General features: G+C 40.7%; 1 protein-coding gene across 3 annotated transcripts in view; it reads right to left on the bottom strand.

Annotated features, from left to right (window-relative positions):
- Window positions 1-18,975, bottom strand: part of SLC17A8 (solute carrier family 17 member 8) — a 55,256-nt gene that overhangs the window by 16,970 nt on the left and 19,311 nt on the right. For 2 of the 3 annotated variants that reach the window (XM_072655681.1, XM_072655682.1), the window contains exons 3-5: window positions 12,542-12,656; window positions 8,932-9,046; window positions 5,558-5,645 (exon numbers count right to left, since the gene is read on the bottom strand). In XM_072655681.1, the coding sequence (XP_072511782.1) occupies window positions 5,558-5,645; window positions 8,932-9,046; window positions 12,542-12,656 (318 nt within the window). Of the gene's footprint in view, window positions 1-5,557; window positions 5,646-8,931; window positions 9,047-12,541; window positions 12,661-18,975 lie in introns of all 3 variants that reach the window. The other variant, XM_072655680.1, reaches the window with a different exon arrangement.

The following is an 18,975-nucleotide window of genomic DNA, read 5'->3' as shown; positions in this document are numbered from 1 at the left end:
ATGAATAAGAAGTAGCTGCCTTTAGGAGAATGAAGGCAACAAGATGTAAATTGCTCTTCTACTTACTGCTTCCTTCTGTCCCCAAAACTTCGACCTCCTATTTCAATTCATGTCAAATCTGTATCTCTAGACCTATCCCGATCTCAAATCCTCTAATACTAGGTCTAGACTTCATGCTAAAGGTCTCCAATAAATAGACCCACAGCTGTTACTGGGCAAATGAATCAATTTGAAGCTTTTCCCTCTAAATGGGGTCCAATCCTTCATCAAAGATATGAGCATCTGCCACGTGACACAGAATATCTACCACAAGATGATGGCAGAGTTAAGACACACCAGGAATTCAAGGAAACTCCCAGCAAAATGTAATTTCTGGAAGGGATTTGGAACTACAACCCTAAACTTACCAAACTGTGCATACTATTTGAGCCAGTGCTACCACTACTAGGACTTTACTCCAAAGATAACAAACAAAGAGGAAAGAGATGTACATGTATAAAATATTTATAGCAACTCTTTTCATAGTAGACAAAAACTAGAAACTCCTATTTAGAAATGGTTATACAAATTGTGATGTGAAGGAAATGGAATATTAGTAGCCATTAGAAATGATGAACTGGACAGTTTCAGAGGTAACTGAGAAGAACTTTACAAACTGATGCAGAGCAAAGTGAGCAGAACCAGGAGAGCAATTTATCCAATGCAAACAACACTATATAGAAAGCCAACTTGGAGAAAACTAGCACACTCCAACCCATGCGATGATGAGCCACGAATCCAGAGAACTAAAGGTGAAACACACCACCCACCTCCGGCCAAAGAGGAGATGGACTTAAAGTATGGAATGAGGACATGGCCAGTGTGGGAACCAGTTTTGTAATGTTGTTACTCAGCTGTTCTGACTCTTTGTGACCCCATTTGGGGTTTTCTTGACAAAGATACTGGAGGGGTTTGCCATTTCCTTCTCCAGTTCATTTTACAGATAAGGAAATGGAATCAAACAAGGTGAAATGACTTGCCCAGGATCACATAGCTAGTCAGTGTCTGAGGCTGGATTTGAACTCAGGTATTATTGACTCTATCCACTGTGTCACTTGACTACCCCATATTTATTATTAGGAATTTATTTTCCATGTTCTTGTTCAGAGGGGGCTACCATAGGAGGAAAAGATAATAAATGCTTTTAAAAATGAACACTTTTTTTAGATAATAGAAGTTTAACAAGGAAATAAAGGATAACTTTAGAGGCATAGTTGGAGAACATAGACAGGCAAAGTAAACAATTTTTTGAATAGCAGAGACTAATACATATTTGTAGGAAGAGGAAAAGAAACTTGTAAAGAGGGAAAGGCTGAAGATGAATAGAGGGGCAATTAGAATCATGGATTGAGAACAATTAATTATGGATTATGGATTTTGAACTGAAAGGGACTTTAGAGGCCCTTCATTTTACATGTGGGAAACTGAGGCTCTGGGAGGATAAGTAATTTGACCAATGTCACACAGCTATGTCATCAGATCATGAACTTAGAGCTGGAAGTTCATCTAATTCCATTGCCTCATGAGAAAACTGAGGCCCAGTAAGGTTAAGTGACTCTTCCAGGGTTATACAACTATGACACAAATTATTGGTTATTGATTAAAGTATTGATTATTGATTAAATTATTGACTACTGGTTAAAAGTTAGAAGGGATATGGGAGGCCATCATATCTACCCTTTCATTTCACAGAAGAGGAAGGAAAAGGTCAGAGAACTGCACTTGCCCAAAGCCACACAGCTACTTAGTATCTGAGACCACATTTGAACCCTGTATTTTCTAGCAACAAGCCGAGGGTTCTGCTCACTAAAGTCCCAGAAGACCTGGAAGGTAAAGGAGCAAGTCTTGGCAAGGATGACAAGACCTTCTTACTCACAGACAGGAATTAGTAGAAAGGGGGAGTAAAGACATAAAGAAATTCTACAGTAGAAAGCAACAAAGAAAAAACTCAACTTAGCCTCAGTCTCAGGAGAAGGTAGAAGGTCACCTGCTAAGAATAAGTCAGGTGAGGGTAGGATCCAAGCCCTGAGGAGAACGGAGAGGAATCAAGCAGCTACTTCATGGAATGAGAGAAATAGATGAGAAGAAACAAGTGATTGGATTTCCCAATAAATAGGGGTCCAACTGAGATTCAGTAAATCATTGTAGAGGACCGCCCTGGTACCATAATCATAACCCACCATGTCCCATTAATGATCAGGAGGTGAAGCCACACAGCAGAAGCTGTCTAGATCTGGGGATTGGCAAGGTAGGTTTGGCAGAAAACTGAGAGGTCGAAGTATTCTAGGGTGGTAGCAGAGGCATCATTGAATTAGCTGACTATGGGGTACAGACTAGGCAGGGAGTCTGATGAAGCCAAAATTGGGGGGATTCATTATTAAGATTTTCAAAGACTAGAGGTTCTATGAGAGTGAAGAGCAAGACCAGTTGGTGTAAAGAAGTGAGATGACCATTGATTTTAGTCCAAGAGGGCGATTTTGGTGTTTTAGGGGGTGCTTAACAAAATTTTTTGACTGATTTTTTATTTGCCTTTTTGTATCCCTAGCACTTAGCACAATGCCAGGCATATAGTAAGTACTTATTTAAATGCTCATTCACTAACTTTTTCTACTTTTCTTTGTATCCCTAGTAATTATTATAATATTTGGAACTTGTTTAATATTTGACTTGGTTTAAGAATCCCTGGTTTATGGAGAATGTGATAGCTGTCTTTAGGTATCTGAATGACTATAGAATGAAGAAGGGTTAGCTTTGTCCTTAGAGAGTAGAACTGGGATACCCAGGTGGCAATTACGAAGAAGATTATTAGAAGGTGGAGAGTTGCAGCTGATCAGCACCCATGGATGGTTGATTTCCTCACTGGGAGTCCCCTACATGAATGAATTCATAAGTCTGATCAAAACATACAAACAAAAATTTCCTAACCTTGGGAGTTGTTCCAAAGTGGAGGGGGTTGTCTCAGGAGGTGGTGAGTTCCCCATTCTGAAGCTCTTTCAATATATATGTCTACCTATTCATTGGGGCTATTGTAAAGTAGGTCATTGGTCAGATATGGGTTGGGTGAGATGACTTTGAGAACCCTTCCAAGTCTGAGAATTCTTTAAGATAAGGCCGCACCTTAGGTAGAAAAGGTATTTGACCTTTGTTTAATAATTCTGTGTTGCAGCTCAATCATTCCTAGATCTGTTGGGGAACAGGAAGTGGGAGCAGTGGCTAGTAGCTCCTATTTAGACAACATAGTACAACATGAGACATGAGAAAGAAGGTCTACAAAAGAAATTCCCTCCAGGGATTATATGTGCTGAAGTGCAGGTGGGGCCTAATGGCATTTTTCATAAAGAACTGGCACTGGGTCTCCAAACAGACCCAGATCTTGCTAAGTAGAAAGGGTAAGAACTGAGTCTATGGTTTTACTGGCATAGGGAACATCTGAGGAAAAGCTCTCAGTACAGATTGGTACCTTTTCTGCTATTTCTATAGTCTTAGAGAGTTGCCTGGGACACAGAGAGGTTAGGTTAACTTCCCAGAGTCACCCAGCTAGCTTATGTCAGAAGTGGATTATGAACCCAGGTCTTCCTGGATCCAAATTCAGCTATCTTGACACTATATTACAATGCTTCTCTAGAAAAAACAGATGCTGAAATGAGCTAAGACAGGGCCTAGACCTGTGAGATGGGGAACTCATAGGTGAGGAAATCCTTCTACCACAATAAATTGGCCCATTTTCAGCATAGAGTCTTGGCTAGTTGGGATGAAGAAAATTGTAGTGACTTTCCCAGAAGCATACAGCTAACATGTGCTACAACCAGGCATACCTGACACTTAAAATCAGATCTCTACCACACTATTTCTGTAGAGAGGCAACCAGAAAGGGACAAATTTTAAAAAGACTTAAAAACTAGCAAGGACAAAATCCCTGCCCAAAGGCAAGAGGGTAAAAAACTGTTGGAATATATAAAGAAACTTGTTCTCTCTGGAATGAGTCACGAGAGGTGCCATTTACATTCCAATGAAAGTTTCAAAACGTTCCCCAGTCTGACATGTACTTTTAAACATGAGGAAGAATATGGAAGAAAACATGAAACAATTTTTTCTCTCTCTGTCTCTCTGTCTCTGTCTGTTTTGCTCTGTCTGTCTGTCTGTCTATTTCTCTCTCTCTCTCTCTCTCTCTCTCTCTCTCTCTCTGGAATGAATAGAGATGCCACCTAAGCAGTCCCCTTAGGGGTAACAGGAACTATAAGGTGAATGGTGAGGCTACTTCCTGGAACAGTGGTTAGGAGGGAGAGCCTCCCTCCTATGTGAGTGAGGGATGCCAGATTAAAAGTTAGCCCCCTGTCCAGGGTCTGCCGATTCCTATGTCACCAAGATTTCCTTTGCTCCTGATTCATGCTAAGTAAATCAATGGAAAATTTATTTTAAAATAAATGATTAATTAATCAAAAAATAATTATGAACTTTATTAAAATTTATTAAAGTACCTTGAAAAATAATGTGAATATGGTAGAAATATAAAAGTGATGTGCAAAGAATACTGGATTAAGGGATTTAAGTTCTGGCTTTGCTACTAACTCTCATTTTAGGGGTTATGACATCCACTCATGCCATTTTACAGATTGGGAAACTGAGGGCCTAAAAGGGAAATGCCACCTGAGATTCCCCAAGTAGTAAGTGCAAAGATGGGATTTGAACAAAGGTACCATGATTCCAAAGCCAAAGTTTTTTCTATCACGCCTCAGTGGAGTTTCTTTGCCAATTATTTACTCTCTTGACAGCTAGGTGGTACAGTAAGTAGACAGAATGTTGGGCTTGAACTTGAGTTCAAATCCAACCTCAGACAGTATTTGTGTGACCCTGGGAAATTCACTTAATCTTATTTGCCTCAGTTTCTTCATCTGTAAAATGACCTCTAGAAGGAAATGGCAAATCGCTCTAGTATCTTTGCCAAGAAAACCCCAGATGGGGTCACCAAGAGTCAGACAACTGAAATGACTGAAGAACAACAACAAATATTCTTTCAGTGTTTTGGTTTCCTCTTCTGTAAAATGAAGGGACTGAACTCACCAATCTCTTAGGTCCTTTCTTAGCTTATAGAGAACCTATAATCCTTCAGAGAAGCAAAGGGAGATTTGTGTGAAGGTAAAGTAGGTGAAGTGAAGAAAACAATATACTCGATGGTTATGATAACATAGACAGAAAGAACTGAAAAATGAAAACAAATGTTGTTTACTTATAATGACCAAACATCTTGGTCATGGTAAAGAACTGAGAAAATACACCGTTTCTTTCTTTGTAAAGGTGGGAGACTGTGGGTGTGGAATATTATATATACTGTCAGATTCAATGCATTGGTTGGCTTCGCCAAACTGCCTTCTTTTCTCTACTTTTTTATGCTTTGCTAGAAAGGATGGCTCACTAGCCAAAGAAGGGGAAAGAATATATTTGGAAATGAAGGCAATGGAAAAACAAAATGATACCAATAGATAATTTTTTTAAGATCTCATCTTTCTAATGCACTTACCGCAGAAAGAGGTAGTTGCCAGTCTGCTTCTCTCCAGTGGGGGTGCCCACTTACTCCACATCCCATGGCATGCTGGGTAGGTAACACCCTGGCAAATGTGTCAAAAATGCATTATTTGATCTGGTTCCATTTTATTTATTTCCTAAACTGACTCCTCCTTATCTGACACGTCATTATTTTTAGATGCAGACTATATCAAAGACTCAGCAATTCCATTCAATTATTATCAGAAGCTTTAGTTTGCGTAATACTGAAATAGGACCAGGGGTTTCTTCAAGATCCATTGAATTCCAGAATATTAGAACAGAAAGACTCACAACGTGATAGATTTAGAACCAGGAAGACTTTGGAGATCATTTAGTCGCCCTTACCCCCCACCTTACAGACATAAAGACTGAGACCCAGGAAAGTTAACTATCAGCCCATCCAACATCCTCCTTTTGTAGATGAGGAAGCTGAAACCCAAAGAATAATTTACTCCACATTGTCAAATAAGTTTAGAACCAAAGTTCTGTGCCTTCCAATCCATTCTCATTCTGTGTCTCTGTCTGTCTCTGTCTCTCTGTCTTTGTCTGTTTCTGTGTGTGTGTGTGTGTGTGTGTGTGTGTGTGTGTGTGTGTGTATCTCTCTCTCTCTCTCTCTCTCTCTCTGAAATTGGGGTTAGATACCTTACCCAGGGCCATTCTCTCTTTGCTACACTGTGTAACCTCCCTCCCCAAGCACAGCTTGCCCTTTGAAATTCCCAAATTCATTCTCAAAATCAAGTGTTTTGAGCATTCTATGAATGACAGAATGGAATGTCCATATAGCATGTTCGGAAAAGAGCTGGTCTTCATTTCAGGAAGTTCTCCCTCCTATACACACTGACTGTGTGACCCTGGATGAGTCTCTTAGCCTTTTAGTGCCCCAGATAAAATCTCCAAGACAACAAATTGCAGAGCAAATGCTGATGAGCATTGATGGAGGGACCTTTCTCACCAGGAGTTCCCTTTCTCAATGAAATCACAAAGTCTATTCCTGTAACTCACCAAAAGAGGAGAAACCACACAGGATCGAGGACTAAAAGACCTGGGTAGAGGTTCTCAAACAGCTATCAATTAGAAGAGTGACCAATTCACTTAATTTCTCTTGGCTCCATTGGCCAGATGAGAAGGTTGGGCTAAATGATATAAATGACCAACTGATTCCTTCTAGCTGTAGCATTCATTGCTTTGCAGAAGAATTCATCCTGGGGTATATTGTACTAGCAGACCACATGGAGGACTGTGTTCAGGTATGAGCATCCCATTTTAGGAAGGACATTAATAAGCTAGCAAGGAAGGCAGCTAAGTTGAGGAGGGGACTCCAAATAGTACTTTACAGGGATCCCTCAAAAGATTTGGGGATACTTGACCTAGAGAAGAGGAGATTTAAGGGAGGACATTACAGCTATCCTCAAGTATTTGAAGAATTATTACATACTAGATTGATTCTGGGGCAACCAGGAGACACAGTGGAGTCAGGAAGACCTGAGTTTAAATCAGGCCATATACTTACTAGCTGTGTGACCCTGGGCAAGTCATTTGACCCTGTTTGCCTCAGTTTCCTCAGCTATGAAATGAACTGGAGAAGGCAATGGCAAACTACTCCAGTATCTTTGCCAAGAAAATTCCAAATGGGGTCATGGAGAGTCAGACACAACTGAAATGACTGAACAACAAAAAGGTCACATGTGTGAGAGGCAAAATTTGAACTCAGGCCTTATTAGGGCCAAGTCCAGGACTCTATACACGATGCCACCTGGCTCTGGAGTCATGGGAAGGCAGGTTGACCTTGATACAAGGAAGAAATTGGAGAAAGCAGCTTTTCAAAGTGGATAAAGAGCTCTGAGTCAGTAAGAATGGTTTCAAGGCCTTTTTCAGACTCATCCTGGCTGTGTGACCCTGGGTCAATTAACTTTTAAGGCTATACCTATGAAACTTATAATCTGGGTAATTTAAATGCAACTCTGTGGGTTTCAATTTTCTTATCTGTAAAAAGTGTGTGTTGAAATAGGTGGTCTATGGCATGCCATTCAGCTTTGTAAATATGGTTCTAAGTTGGAAAAAAAAAATTGCTGATACGTATTAGTAGAGGGAGTTTCTCCATTGGCGGAAGTAATTTTCTCACTGGGAACTCCCCCCACCAACGAAATCACAGATCCTGAGCAAAAAAGGGAAAGATTTACTAACAATTAAAGTAACCCAGGATTAAAATGGGCAGCCTCTAGCTACCATAAGCTTCCCACCATTAGAAATGCCCAGAGAGGAGAGATGGGCTCTATTTGTTGGAGAAGGGATTATATTATAGGGGGAGGTCAGGGAAGGGAGCAAAGGGAAGACTGGATGGCACCTTGGTCCATTCTAGTGCTAAATACTTTATGATACTATCTTGTCCTTTATTGCCGAAGAAGGACAAGCCATCACAGAAACGATGACATCATGACTTGCACTTGATTTTGTTCTGAGTGAGGGAGGGCCATGCAGGTCACCAGCCTCACTTCTCCTCCAGAGTCATCTATGATACCATCTACGGCCTGATAGAAAGAATGTTGGATCTGGAGTTAGAGAAGTTGTTTTTCAGCCATGTCTGACTCTTTGGGACCCCTTTAGAATTTTCTTGGCAGAGATACTGGAGTACTTTGTCATTTCCTTCTCCAGCTCATTTTATAGTTGAGGAAACTGAGGCAAACAGGGTCAAATGACTTGCCCAGGGTCACACAGCTAGTAAGTGTCTGAGGCCAGATTTGAACTCAGGGAGTCTTTCTGATTCCAGCCCAGAGCTCTATGCGCTATGGCACCACCTAGCTGCTCCTTGGAATTAGAGGACCTGAGTTCAAATATTATCTCTACATGGAAGTAGCCATAGACAAGTCACCCTTGAGGCCTCAGTTTCCTCATTTGTAAAAATAAGTAGGTTGGACTACATGACCTTTGAGCACAGCCTTGCAGCTTTAAATTTATGATACTGTATGAATTAACCACTTGTTATATTTCACCTTGGAATGACACAGGAACATTTTGGAGATAATATTCACTTTTTTAATAATAACAGGAAGTTGAAAAAATAGCAAAATAGTCGATCAACAAGTGTATATTAAATGCTTACTAACATATATTAAATATCTATTTTGGTTCTCTTTGAAAACAAAGGACAACAACCAACCATTAGATACCTACTATGTTCCAGGCACTGTACTAGGTGCTAGAGATACAAAAACAGAAGTGAAACAAAAAGCAAACCAGAATAGTAGTCATGGAGTTTCCATCTTAAAATTGAACCAACAAAGATGACATTTTTAACGAACTCCATTATCCAAAGCAAAATATAAACATATTGGAAAATTGGTGCCCCACCTCCACCAGACCCTGTAGAATCCTGACCAGCATGACACAGCCATAATGCACCCGGGCTGCGGAAGGGATGAACATATTCAGGGTAGACGTTAAGAAAACAGCAGCTCCAAATACCCTACAAAGATAAAGGAATAAAGAGATGTTTGTGGTTCATGGACATGGTTATGAGAACAAAAAAATCCACCCTGGAAGAAAGAACAAACATCTGTATTATATAAGGAATCAACCCAAGGGAATATGGATTCTAGTCTTTGAGGAGAGGGTGGAGAGGTGCAGTCTAGAACCATTTTCCTCAATGCAAGGGACTTCTGGTACATAAACTTCATTCACTAATGCAGATTAGCAACTCATCTATCAATATTTGCTGTTGTTGAATCATTTTTCAGTTGTTTCTGACCCTTTGTGACCCCATTTGGGGTTTTCTTGGCAAAGATACTGGAATGGTTCGCCATTTCCTTCTCCAGCTCATTTTATAGATGAGGAAACTGAGGCACAAAAGGGTTAAGTGACTTGCCCAGGGTCACCCAGCTAGCACATATCAGATAAAAGAAAGCTGATAGTGCTTCTCACTACCTCCCCCTCCTCAAAAAATTATCTTGTATTTATTTTGAACATATTTCATAAATATGTATTGCCTACCTATTCAGACAGTTGGCCAATCTTGTCATGTCTATCTTTCCAACATCTCTCCCCTCTATTCACACGTTTTGGTTCAGATCTCAATTGCTTCTTACCCAGATTATTGCAGTGGGCTCCTAATTGACCTCCCTGCCTCCAATCTCTCCCCTCTCCAATTGTCCTCCCCTTAACTCCCAAGGGAAGTGATTTTCCCAAAGCCCAGGTCAGATCATGTCTCAATGTCTCATTCTCTCTCTCTCTCTCTCTCTTTTTCTTTCTCTCTCTCTCTCCTTCTCTCTCTCCCTCCCTCCCTCTCTCTCTCTCTCTTTCTCTTTCTCTCCTTCCTTCTCTCTCTCCCTCCCTCCCTTCCTCCCTCTCTCTCTCTCTCTTTCTTTCTCTCTCTCCCTCCCTCCCTCCTTTCCTCCCTCCCTCCCTCCCTCCCTCTGTCTCTCTCTGTCTCTCTCTGTCTCTTTCTCTGTCTCTATCTCTCTGTCTCTCTTTGTCTCTCTGTCTCTCTGTCTCTGTCTCTCTCTCTGTGTCTCTCTCTCTCTGTGTCTCTCTCTGTGTCTCTCTCTGTGTCTCTCTCTGTGTCTCTCTCTCTCTCTCTCTCTCTCTCTCTCTCTCTCTCTCTCTCTCTCTCTCTCTCTCTCTCTCTCTCTCCCCAGTTCCAATAGCTTCTCATGACCTCCAGGATCAAATATAAATTCCTCCACCTGACATTTAAAGCACTTCCTACTTTCTAGTCTTTTTACACCTTGCTCCTCTTTACATACTCTACTAGATTTCTTGTTTCTCACACACAGGCTGCTCTATTTCTCACCTCCAAGATTTTGCCCTGGCTGCCCCTCATTCCTAGTATGCATTCCCTCCATTCCTCCACCTCTTGGAATTCCTAGCTTCCTTCAAAAAAAATCAATTTCTACAGGAGGTCTTTCTTTACCTGTCCCTTTCAGTAACAAGAATTATATCTTAAGTATGGTTATTTAAACTAACAGTGACATAACATGCTCAGATTTGCCCTTCCTGGTGAATTATAGAGCATATGTACAGATAGATATTCCTCTGCCTGGTTCCAGTTCTCTGCGTGGAAAGTTGGGGAGAGTCATTCATGATTCAACAGTTTACAAATGCAAAATCACAAAAAAGTTCTCTAATTAAATTCTGAGCCAGAACTCAGTAGACTTACAGAAGGGGTATCATCCCCCCACCCTTTTCTTTCTGTCTCTTCCTTTTGGCTTTTAAGAGTTAGGACTCATTTGAACTGTCTCCTGAGAACTGGGCACAGGAATAGTGGCTGAACTGATTCCCTCCATTGATTGCCATGTGTCCTTGAGCACATGGCTGCCTTTTGTGTTGGTTCATTTTTTATCTTTGGTGAGTGAGTATCTTGAAATGGAAGGCCTGAGTCACCTTGTAGGTCCAAAGATTCTGGAATGCTTGTGAGGTGACACCTGGAGTGTAAAAAGTGCTGATTGTGGACTCAGTAAGGACTCAGACCTTCTGTGAACTATAGGAAGCTAGCCCAGTCCAGCCCAGAAGCCATTTATTGATGAATAAGTTCATTAAAAAAAGAAAATGTTAAATTAAATAAGAGGAAAGTGCATTGAGGTTTTTCTTCTCATTTCGCACATTTCTAATGGTGGTTCAAGTGACTTCACATCCTCATTCTGTTTTGTCAGACAATTTCTTCATAGATCATAGTAGTGAAGAGTGAAATGGAATCAGGCCCTCAGAATTATGGAGGTTGAGGCTTGTTTTTAAGAACACAAAAGAAATGCAAATTATATGATACTTGTGAATACCATCAGAATCCGAGGGTGGAAAAGGAGGCCATCTCCTTCCTAACCAAGGCCTTCCTTTACAAAATCCCTGACAGGGTAACTCCACTGAGGTAGAAGCCACCACTGCCAATGGCAGCCCTTCCTACTCCTGGACATCCTTCTTTGTTAGGAAATGTCTTCCTGCCATCCAGTCTTGATCTGCCTTTTGGCGACTCATTTCTTATTCCTAATGGTGTCTGTGGCCCCAGTCAGAATAAGCCTAACTCTCTTCCTATGACAATCCTTCCAATGTTTCTATGTTACAGCTATCAAATCTCCTCCCCTATCTCCTTAAGACCTTTCTCCTGCAGGTCAATTATCTCCAGTTCCTTTATTTGTTTCTCATATAGCATGACTTCAAGTTTCTTTGTTGTCTTGGTCACACCCCTCTGTAGGCAGTCTCCGGGTAATCAATGTCCTTCCTTAAAAAATGACCTCCAAACTGAACGCAATATTCTAGATGTGGTAGGAATGAATGAATGAGTAATGAAAAAGAAAACATGTATTGAGACCTGCGCCAGCAATCAAGACAGTCCCTGACTTCAAGAAGTTTACATTCTAACTAATGGGTCTAGAAAGGAAGGGAGAGGACATGATTTAGAAGTGGTGGCCAGATGATGGCAAGGCAAGATAATAATGAAAGCTCCTCTATCAGAGCCCAGAAACATTCCAGGGACTGAGTTCTAGGTTCCAGTGGGACAGGGATGAGGAAAATGGGAACAATGGTGAGAATCCAGAGAATATGACTTGGGAATGGTGACAGGGGCAGAGCAGAGGGAGACTAAAGCCAAGACAGAAGAAGTAACTTAGGATAAGTCATAAGATCCATAGATCTAGAGCTGAAAAGGACTTTGGAATACAACAACCTCATTTTACAGATGAGGAAACTGAGGCCCAGGGAAGTGACTTTGTCAGAGTCACAGAGCAACTTATTGGCACAGCCCCAGATGTCCTCCCCCCACCTCAGCACTCGTTCCACTAAATACCTGTCAGAGGAACAAGACAGAACTATTTTAACAAGAAATACACTAGAATTGTGTATCAGAGGATTTAGTCCTCCAGGTAGCGCCTGGCCTTACTATTAGGGAAAACTGAGAATTGGACAGACAGATTTCACGGACATACTAAGCTAAATTTAAAACTGACAAGTGTGTTATTCCAGGGTTTCTTACCTGTTTGCTGCAAATTTATTTGAGATGAAGCCTCCTGGAATCTGGGTCATAATATAGCCCCAGAAAAAAGATCCATGGATGAGTCCAACTGTCTCCGGGTCCCAGTTAAATTGTGCTCTCTGTGAATGAGAAAATACATCATCTGGGATTTGGGTGTCACACACACACACAAAAAAAAACCTGATAATTATTTTCACTGACTGTTCTGTTCAGGGAAGTTTTGCCTGGGGAACATAAACTTGGGTTTTTTTTCGATATTTTGATAACTATACTTCAGCATAGTAATTTCCTTTGAATTTAACTTATCTGAGCCTCAGCTTACTTACATGTAAAATGAAGAGTTGGACTGGTTGGAGGTGTCAAGCTATAGATTTATGGGGATCTTATTTTATGTATTAAAAATATGATTCTGAAGAGGGGTCTATAAGCTTCACTAGATGATGTAGTAGATAGAGTTCTGAGCCTGGAGTCAGGAAGATTCATTTTCCTGAGTTCAAATCCAGCCTCAGATACTAGCTGTGTGACCCTGAGCAAGTTACTTAACTGCTGTTTGCCTCAATTTTCTCATCTGTAAAATGAGCTGGAGAAGGAAATGGCAAACCATTCCAGTATCTTTGCCAAGAAAACCCTAAATGGGGTCACCAAGAGTTGGACACAACTGAAAAAATACCCAAAGATTACAAAAGATTAACAATTCCTGGTTCACTGGAATGGATCTATGAGATGAGTAGTTCAGTCAAAAAACACAAGCCATAGTTCCACAAATCTACAGCTTGAAGGGACCTCAGAAAACACCTCTAACCAGTCCAACTCCTCATTTTACATGTAAGTAAGCTGAGGCTCAGATGAGTTGAATTCAAAGCTGAAACTCTGGGCTTTAATCTCCTCTTTGGTCATCCATCCTACACAAATACCAGGTTGTTGTAGGCCTAGAATGGGAAGGCAACAAGATCCAGTGGAAATTGTTTTGGATCTGATAACAGGGGACTTGGGTTGAAGTCTAGGGCCTTCTAATGACTACCTGTATAACCTTGGGCAAGTCTAGCCTCAATTTCCTCTTCTGTAAAATAAGGAGGTTGGACTTCAAGGTCTCTAAGTTCACCCAGTTCCAGGCCTAAGATTCCATGTGTTTTGTAAAGTATAAAGTGTGCCTTTGCCCAAACTGACTCAGACGGGATGCTTGCCCTTCTCACTTCTGCTACTTCGAACCAGAAATTCCCTTCAAGACTCAACTCAAATGGACTTTTTCTCAGGTCATGCTAGTGTCTGCTACCCTCCCACAAAACAAATTTATTTGTTTTTATAATGAACGTGTACATACGCACACATACACACACACAATTATTTGTATGTTTTTCTCTTTTGTAACCCAAGTGCCTGGTCCAGGTAATGCTGTTCAATCATGCCTGACTCTTCATGATCCCATTTGGGATTTTCTTGGTAGAGATACTGGAGTGGTTTGCCATTTCCTTCTCTAGCTCATTTTTACAGATAAGGAAACTGAGGCAAATAGGGTAAAGTGACTTGCCAGTATCACACAGCTAGTAAGTGTCTGAGGCCAGATTTGAACTCATGAAGATTTTTCTTTCTGATTTCAAAGTCCAGTGCTCTGTGCACCATCGCTCCCCCTAGCTGCTCTAGTCCAGATAATAGGATCATTCATACAAACATTTGGGACTGAAAGAGACCTCAGAGGTGATCTAGCCTATCCTCTTCATTTTGCAGATGAGGAAAAAAGACCCAGGAGAGGAAATGACCTGTCTAAGGTCACAGGTACACAAATACTCATTAATTACCTGTAGAATTGAATTGAAAGTGCTACAAAAATTCCAAGTATTTTCAGTAGATTAGCTTTGAAATGATCATCGTCAAGGGGCTCAAGCCTTCTTCCTAGGGTGCAATTATTATAAATTTTCATCACATTTTATTTTGTATACTCCAACATTGGATTTAAACAGACCTCACAAAGAGTGAATGCTCGAGGATTCCAGCTGAATTGGGTTGAAATGACTAGTATTCTGGAGACTGGACAAGATTGTCTTCCTATTGCTGTGAACCCAGGATGGCATTTCTCCCCCTTTTGGAAATGAGGATTAGGAAGTATTTTGGCTCAAACCACCCAGGTTTCTCCTCACTGCCAAAGGATTTCTCAGCAGCTTCTCATAGCCCTTTGTCCCTCATTTAGACATTTTGCTCTTCATTATAAGGTTAAGCACGTTCAGCGATGAAGTCATATTTTTTTTCATTTGGTTATGAGCCAAACCTTTACTTCTCTATCCCCCTCCCCCGCCCATGCACACACAATGTCAAATGTCCTTGGCTAAATCCGGTCCTTTCTTTTCTGCTGAGCTTAGCAAAATTATGCCTTTCTTGCTATGCATGGCATTTGTGGTCAGGAAGTCCTGGGGTTAAATCCCAGGAATGTATGATTTTGACCTCTCTGAGTCTCAGTTTCCTCATCCATAAAGTAGCTAATAATAGCACTTATGAAGAGCTAGACATGGAGTCAGAAGGACCTGTGTTCTAATCCCACTGAAGAGACTCACTTGCTACAACTCTGAGCAAGTCATTCAACCTAAGTCAGTCTCAGTTTTTTCATCTTTAAAATGGGAATAAAAATGGTACGAACCTCACAGAGTTGCTGTGAGGATCAGATGACATAATGTACATAAAATAATTGGCAAACCTTGAAATACCACTTAATTGTTAGCTATTATTATTATTCACCAAGGCATCATGGCGTGATACAAGGTCTCTTGCCCTGGGGTCCAATGGTCCATTGATAGATTTCAGGGGATCCGTGAACTTGGATGGAAATAAAATTATGTCTTTATCTTCATTAACCTCTAACTGAGATTTGGCAGTTCTGTGAATTATGAATGTAGAAAACAAGCCATCATTCTGAGGAAGGGGTCCGTGGGTGTTGCCAGACTGCTAAGAAGATAATTCACACACACACACACACACACACACACACACACACACACAGGAAGTTTCGGCATGGTGGCTCGCATTCTAGCCTAGGAGAGACCTGGGTCCTGAATCTAAAACACACTGGCTGTGTCATACTAAACAAATTATAAACCACTCTCTGAGACTGAACATCAAGCTGCACTGGTAAAGAGAGATTCTTCAGTTGGGAGCTTTCTATACCAATAAAATCAAAGGTCAGTCTCTATCCCTATTTTCATTTACAAGGTGATTGGGAGAAGCAAATGACATAAAATACAAAAATATTCCATGGGATCACAAATTTATAGCTGGAAAAGCCATCTAGTCTAACTCTCTTCTCCCCTTTCCATTTTACAGATGAAAAAATTGAGACTCAGAGAAAATTAAGTGATTTGTCCAAGGTCACGCATAAATATAACCTGTCATCATTGTCATCGCCATCACCACCATCATCATCATTATCGTTATCTTTTCTTATTATAATTTTCCTCTTTCTAAAACAATGGTCAGTAACTGTACAGAAATATCAAAATGAATGAAGAAAGGAGATCATTGTGGATCCTAGGGGTAACTGCCCTCCAACAGCATCCAAAGTAAGAACTGGACCCCAGTTTTCCAAGTATTACTGAGTCTGTGAGCCAGAGCCTGGCTGAGGCTGGTGGAGAATATTTTAGATAACAATCAGCTTTTCGGGGGTCCCAGTGCAGATGGAACCATGAAAATTGCAGAGTCCCCGTAAGCATTGTTCTGGGGAGTTTATTAAAATGTCTTTCCACAAAGCCCATGCTATTGACCCAGCCCTACCTTTCCAGGCAATAAACAAATGCAAAGCTACAAGTCATCTTTCTCTGGGCCTCAGCAGAGAGCTTTTAATTAGCTTGGTTTGCTAACAAAGGACTGAAATAAGACATGTGATACACATCTGAAGCCACACTGATATACACAAGCCTTCAAAAAATAATGCCTAAGACACAATTTCCGAAAGGCACCACGGGATTCTCAGAGCACGCACTCCACCATGGAACAAAAACGTGTTAGTGAGAAGCCTTTCTATGCTTGTATTTGCTCATCATGGTCCATTCACCACCAAAAACCTGTGATTGCTTTGAATAAAGGGGGATTCCATCTCGAAATGCTAAGATCCTCTGGGCTTCTAAATTCCTCTAAGCTACTTTTGGTTTGGTGATAGCAGTTTCTGGCTGAAGAAAGTATCCTGGCTCTTCCTTCCCTCAATGGAGAAGAGGCCAACTACTTAGGGATGGAAATGAGTTTAGGTGTACCTTAGATTTACTGATCTGCCTTCTACCTCAAACTCTTCCCACTTCCTATCATTCTTATCTAGTCTTTGTTAAAAGTTGGGAGAGGGCTGGTATCCATTTGGAAATGAAAGTGACATAAAAACAAGTGTCAGTGAAAACATTATGTAAAGTTCTGTTGTATTTTGAATAGAGCCCTGGACTTATATGACCATATATACAATATAAGGATATATTTAAATAAATAAAAAATACGAAGATATCTATTTTTATATCACACACACAGACACACACACACACATGCAGGGTGTCCAAAAAGTATTAATACAGCTTTAAGTTTTAGTAGACTTTTGAGTCACGTTGTAGATGTAGATATAGATATAATGTGTGCCTATACATATACATATATACACACTGAAGAGAGAGACAGAAAGAGAAGGTAAGAAGTAAAGAGGGGAGAGCGAAAGGGAGAAAGAAAGGGAGGGAAGGAGAAGAGGGAGAGAGACAGACAGAGACAGAGAAAGTGTGAGAGAGAAGGACAGATAGAGAGAGAAGAGAGAAAGACAGAGAGAGGGAGGGAGGGAGAATGTTTATTAAGTTCTTACTGTGTATCAGGCACTGGGATATGAATACAAACAACCAAGACAGTTCCAGATCTCAAGAAGCTTACAGTCTCATGGAGGACAGCTCACAAAGGGATGCTAGAAGGCTTAAAGATGGAAAACAGGCAGAGAGGAGGCAAAGAGCCAAGAGTGTGCTCCTGGTCTCTGTTGGGTTGGAGTTCATGGGGAAACTGTAGGATAAGACTTGTAGTTCAGCCCTGTCCAACCCTGACACTCACTCACTCCATGATCTTGGACCTGAGTTCAAATGTTTACATATAAAAAACACAGAGAGGGTTTAAATGCCTTCAGCAGGTTCACAAAGATAGTATCAGTTACTGTTTGAACACAGGGGCTCTGACTCCAAACTCAACGTTCTTTTCTAATATGACACTCAAACTCCCAGAGCTTACAAACCACCTCCTGGTTGCTCTGACTTCCTTCAAGTCTCAGGTAAAGTCCCATCTTCTACAAGAAGCCTTTCAAGCTCTCCCTAAATGCCTCCCTCCTGATCATCTCCTATGCATCCTTTATGTCTTCTTTATTCGTAGCTATTTGCCTGGTGTCTTCCTTATTAAATTGTAAGTTCCTTGAGGACAGGGGTTATCTTTTGCCTTTCTTCGTATTCCTAATGCTTAGCAAAATTCCTGGCACATAGTAGAACTTAATAAATGCTAATTGACTGTAGATGGAGCACCAGGCTTGGAGTCAGGAAGACAGGAGTTCAGATTTGGCCTCAGATACAGTAGCTGTGAGATACCCTGGGCAAGTCATTTAACCCTGTTTTCCTCCATTTCCTCATCTGTAAAATGAGCTGGAAAAGGAAATAAGGAACTACTCCAGGATCTTTGCCAAAAAAAACCCACATGGGGGTCATTAAGAGTCAGACAGGACTAAACAACAACAACTGATTCCCAGACCAATTGATGAATAGGTAAGAATACATTGAGAAGTCTTAAACGGATATGTACTCAATTCAAGAATAATTCTTGAGTATCTACAAGTTACCATACACTCCCATTAGAATGGAGTAAGACCCTACAAGGAATGTTGTTGTTGTTTTATATCCTTGGTGCTTTGCTGTATCTGATACAGAATGATTAATAACTTTGTTGACTGACTGAAAGACTCGCGTTTTTCTTTTATTTAAAGACAGTCTCAACTTAGATTCTGAGTTTAAGATTCAAAAGACAAACTCAATTTTTTATAATTGAAGGCCGGCTCAAAATTACTTTGTATTTACCTTGTGTGTATTTTGTATTTTCTTGCCTTTCTGCATGTCATTTCTTTCCTGATACAAAGTAGATCTTCTTTTTTTATTTTGTTTCCCCATTATCAATGCCTAGAAAGTTTTGTTTTTAAGGTAAGACAAAAGAGTGAAACCGGTGGAGAGATGGCCTGAGTCAGCATGGCTACTGAGTTGGACTGGAGTCAGGAAAATCTGAGTTCAGATCCTGTTTCTGTATGACCCTGAACAAGACATTTAACTGCCTTCTGCCTCCACTTCTTCATCTGTAAAAAGAAGTAGCCTCAAATATCTCTTCCAGACCTAAATCTGTGAGCTGTTGTCAAAATGACCTGTATTACCCTTCTACTAACAAATGGAGAATTACTGGATGAAAAA

The sequence above is a fragment of the Notamacropus eugenii genome, chromosome 3 (assembly GCF_028372415.1).
Source record: "Notamacropus eugenii isolate mMacEug1 chromosome 3, mMacEug1.pri_v2, whole genome shotgun sequence".
NCBI classification, from domain to species: domain Eukaryota; kingdom Metazoa; phylum Chordata; class Mammalia; order Diprotodontia; family Macropodidae; genus Notamacropus; species Notamacropus eugenii.
Note: the sequence above shows the minus strand (reverse complement) of the source record. Positions and strands in the feature narration are given on the sequence as shown.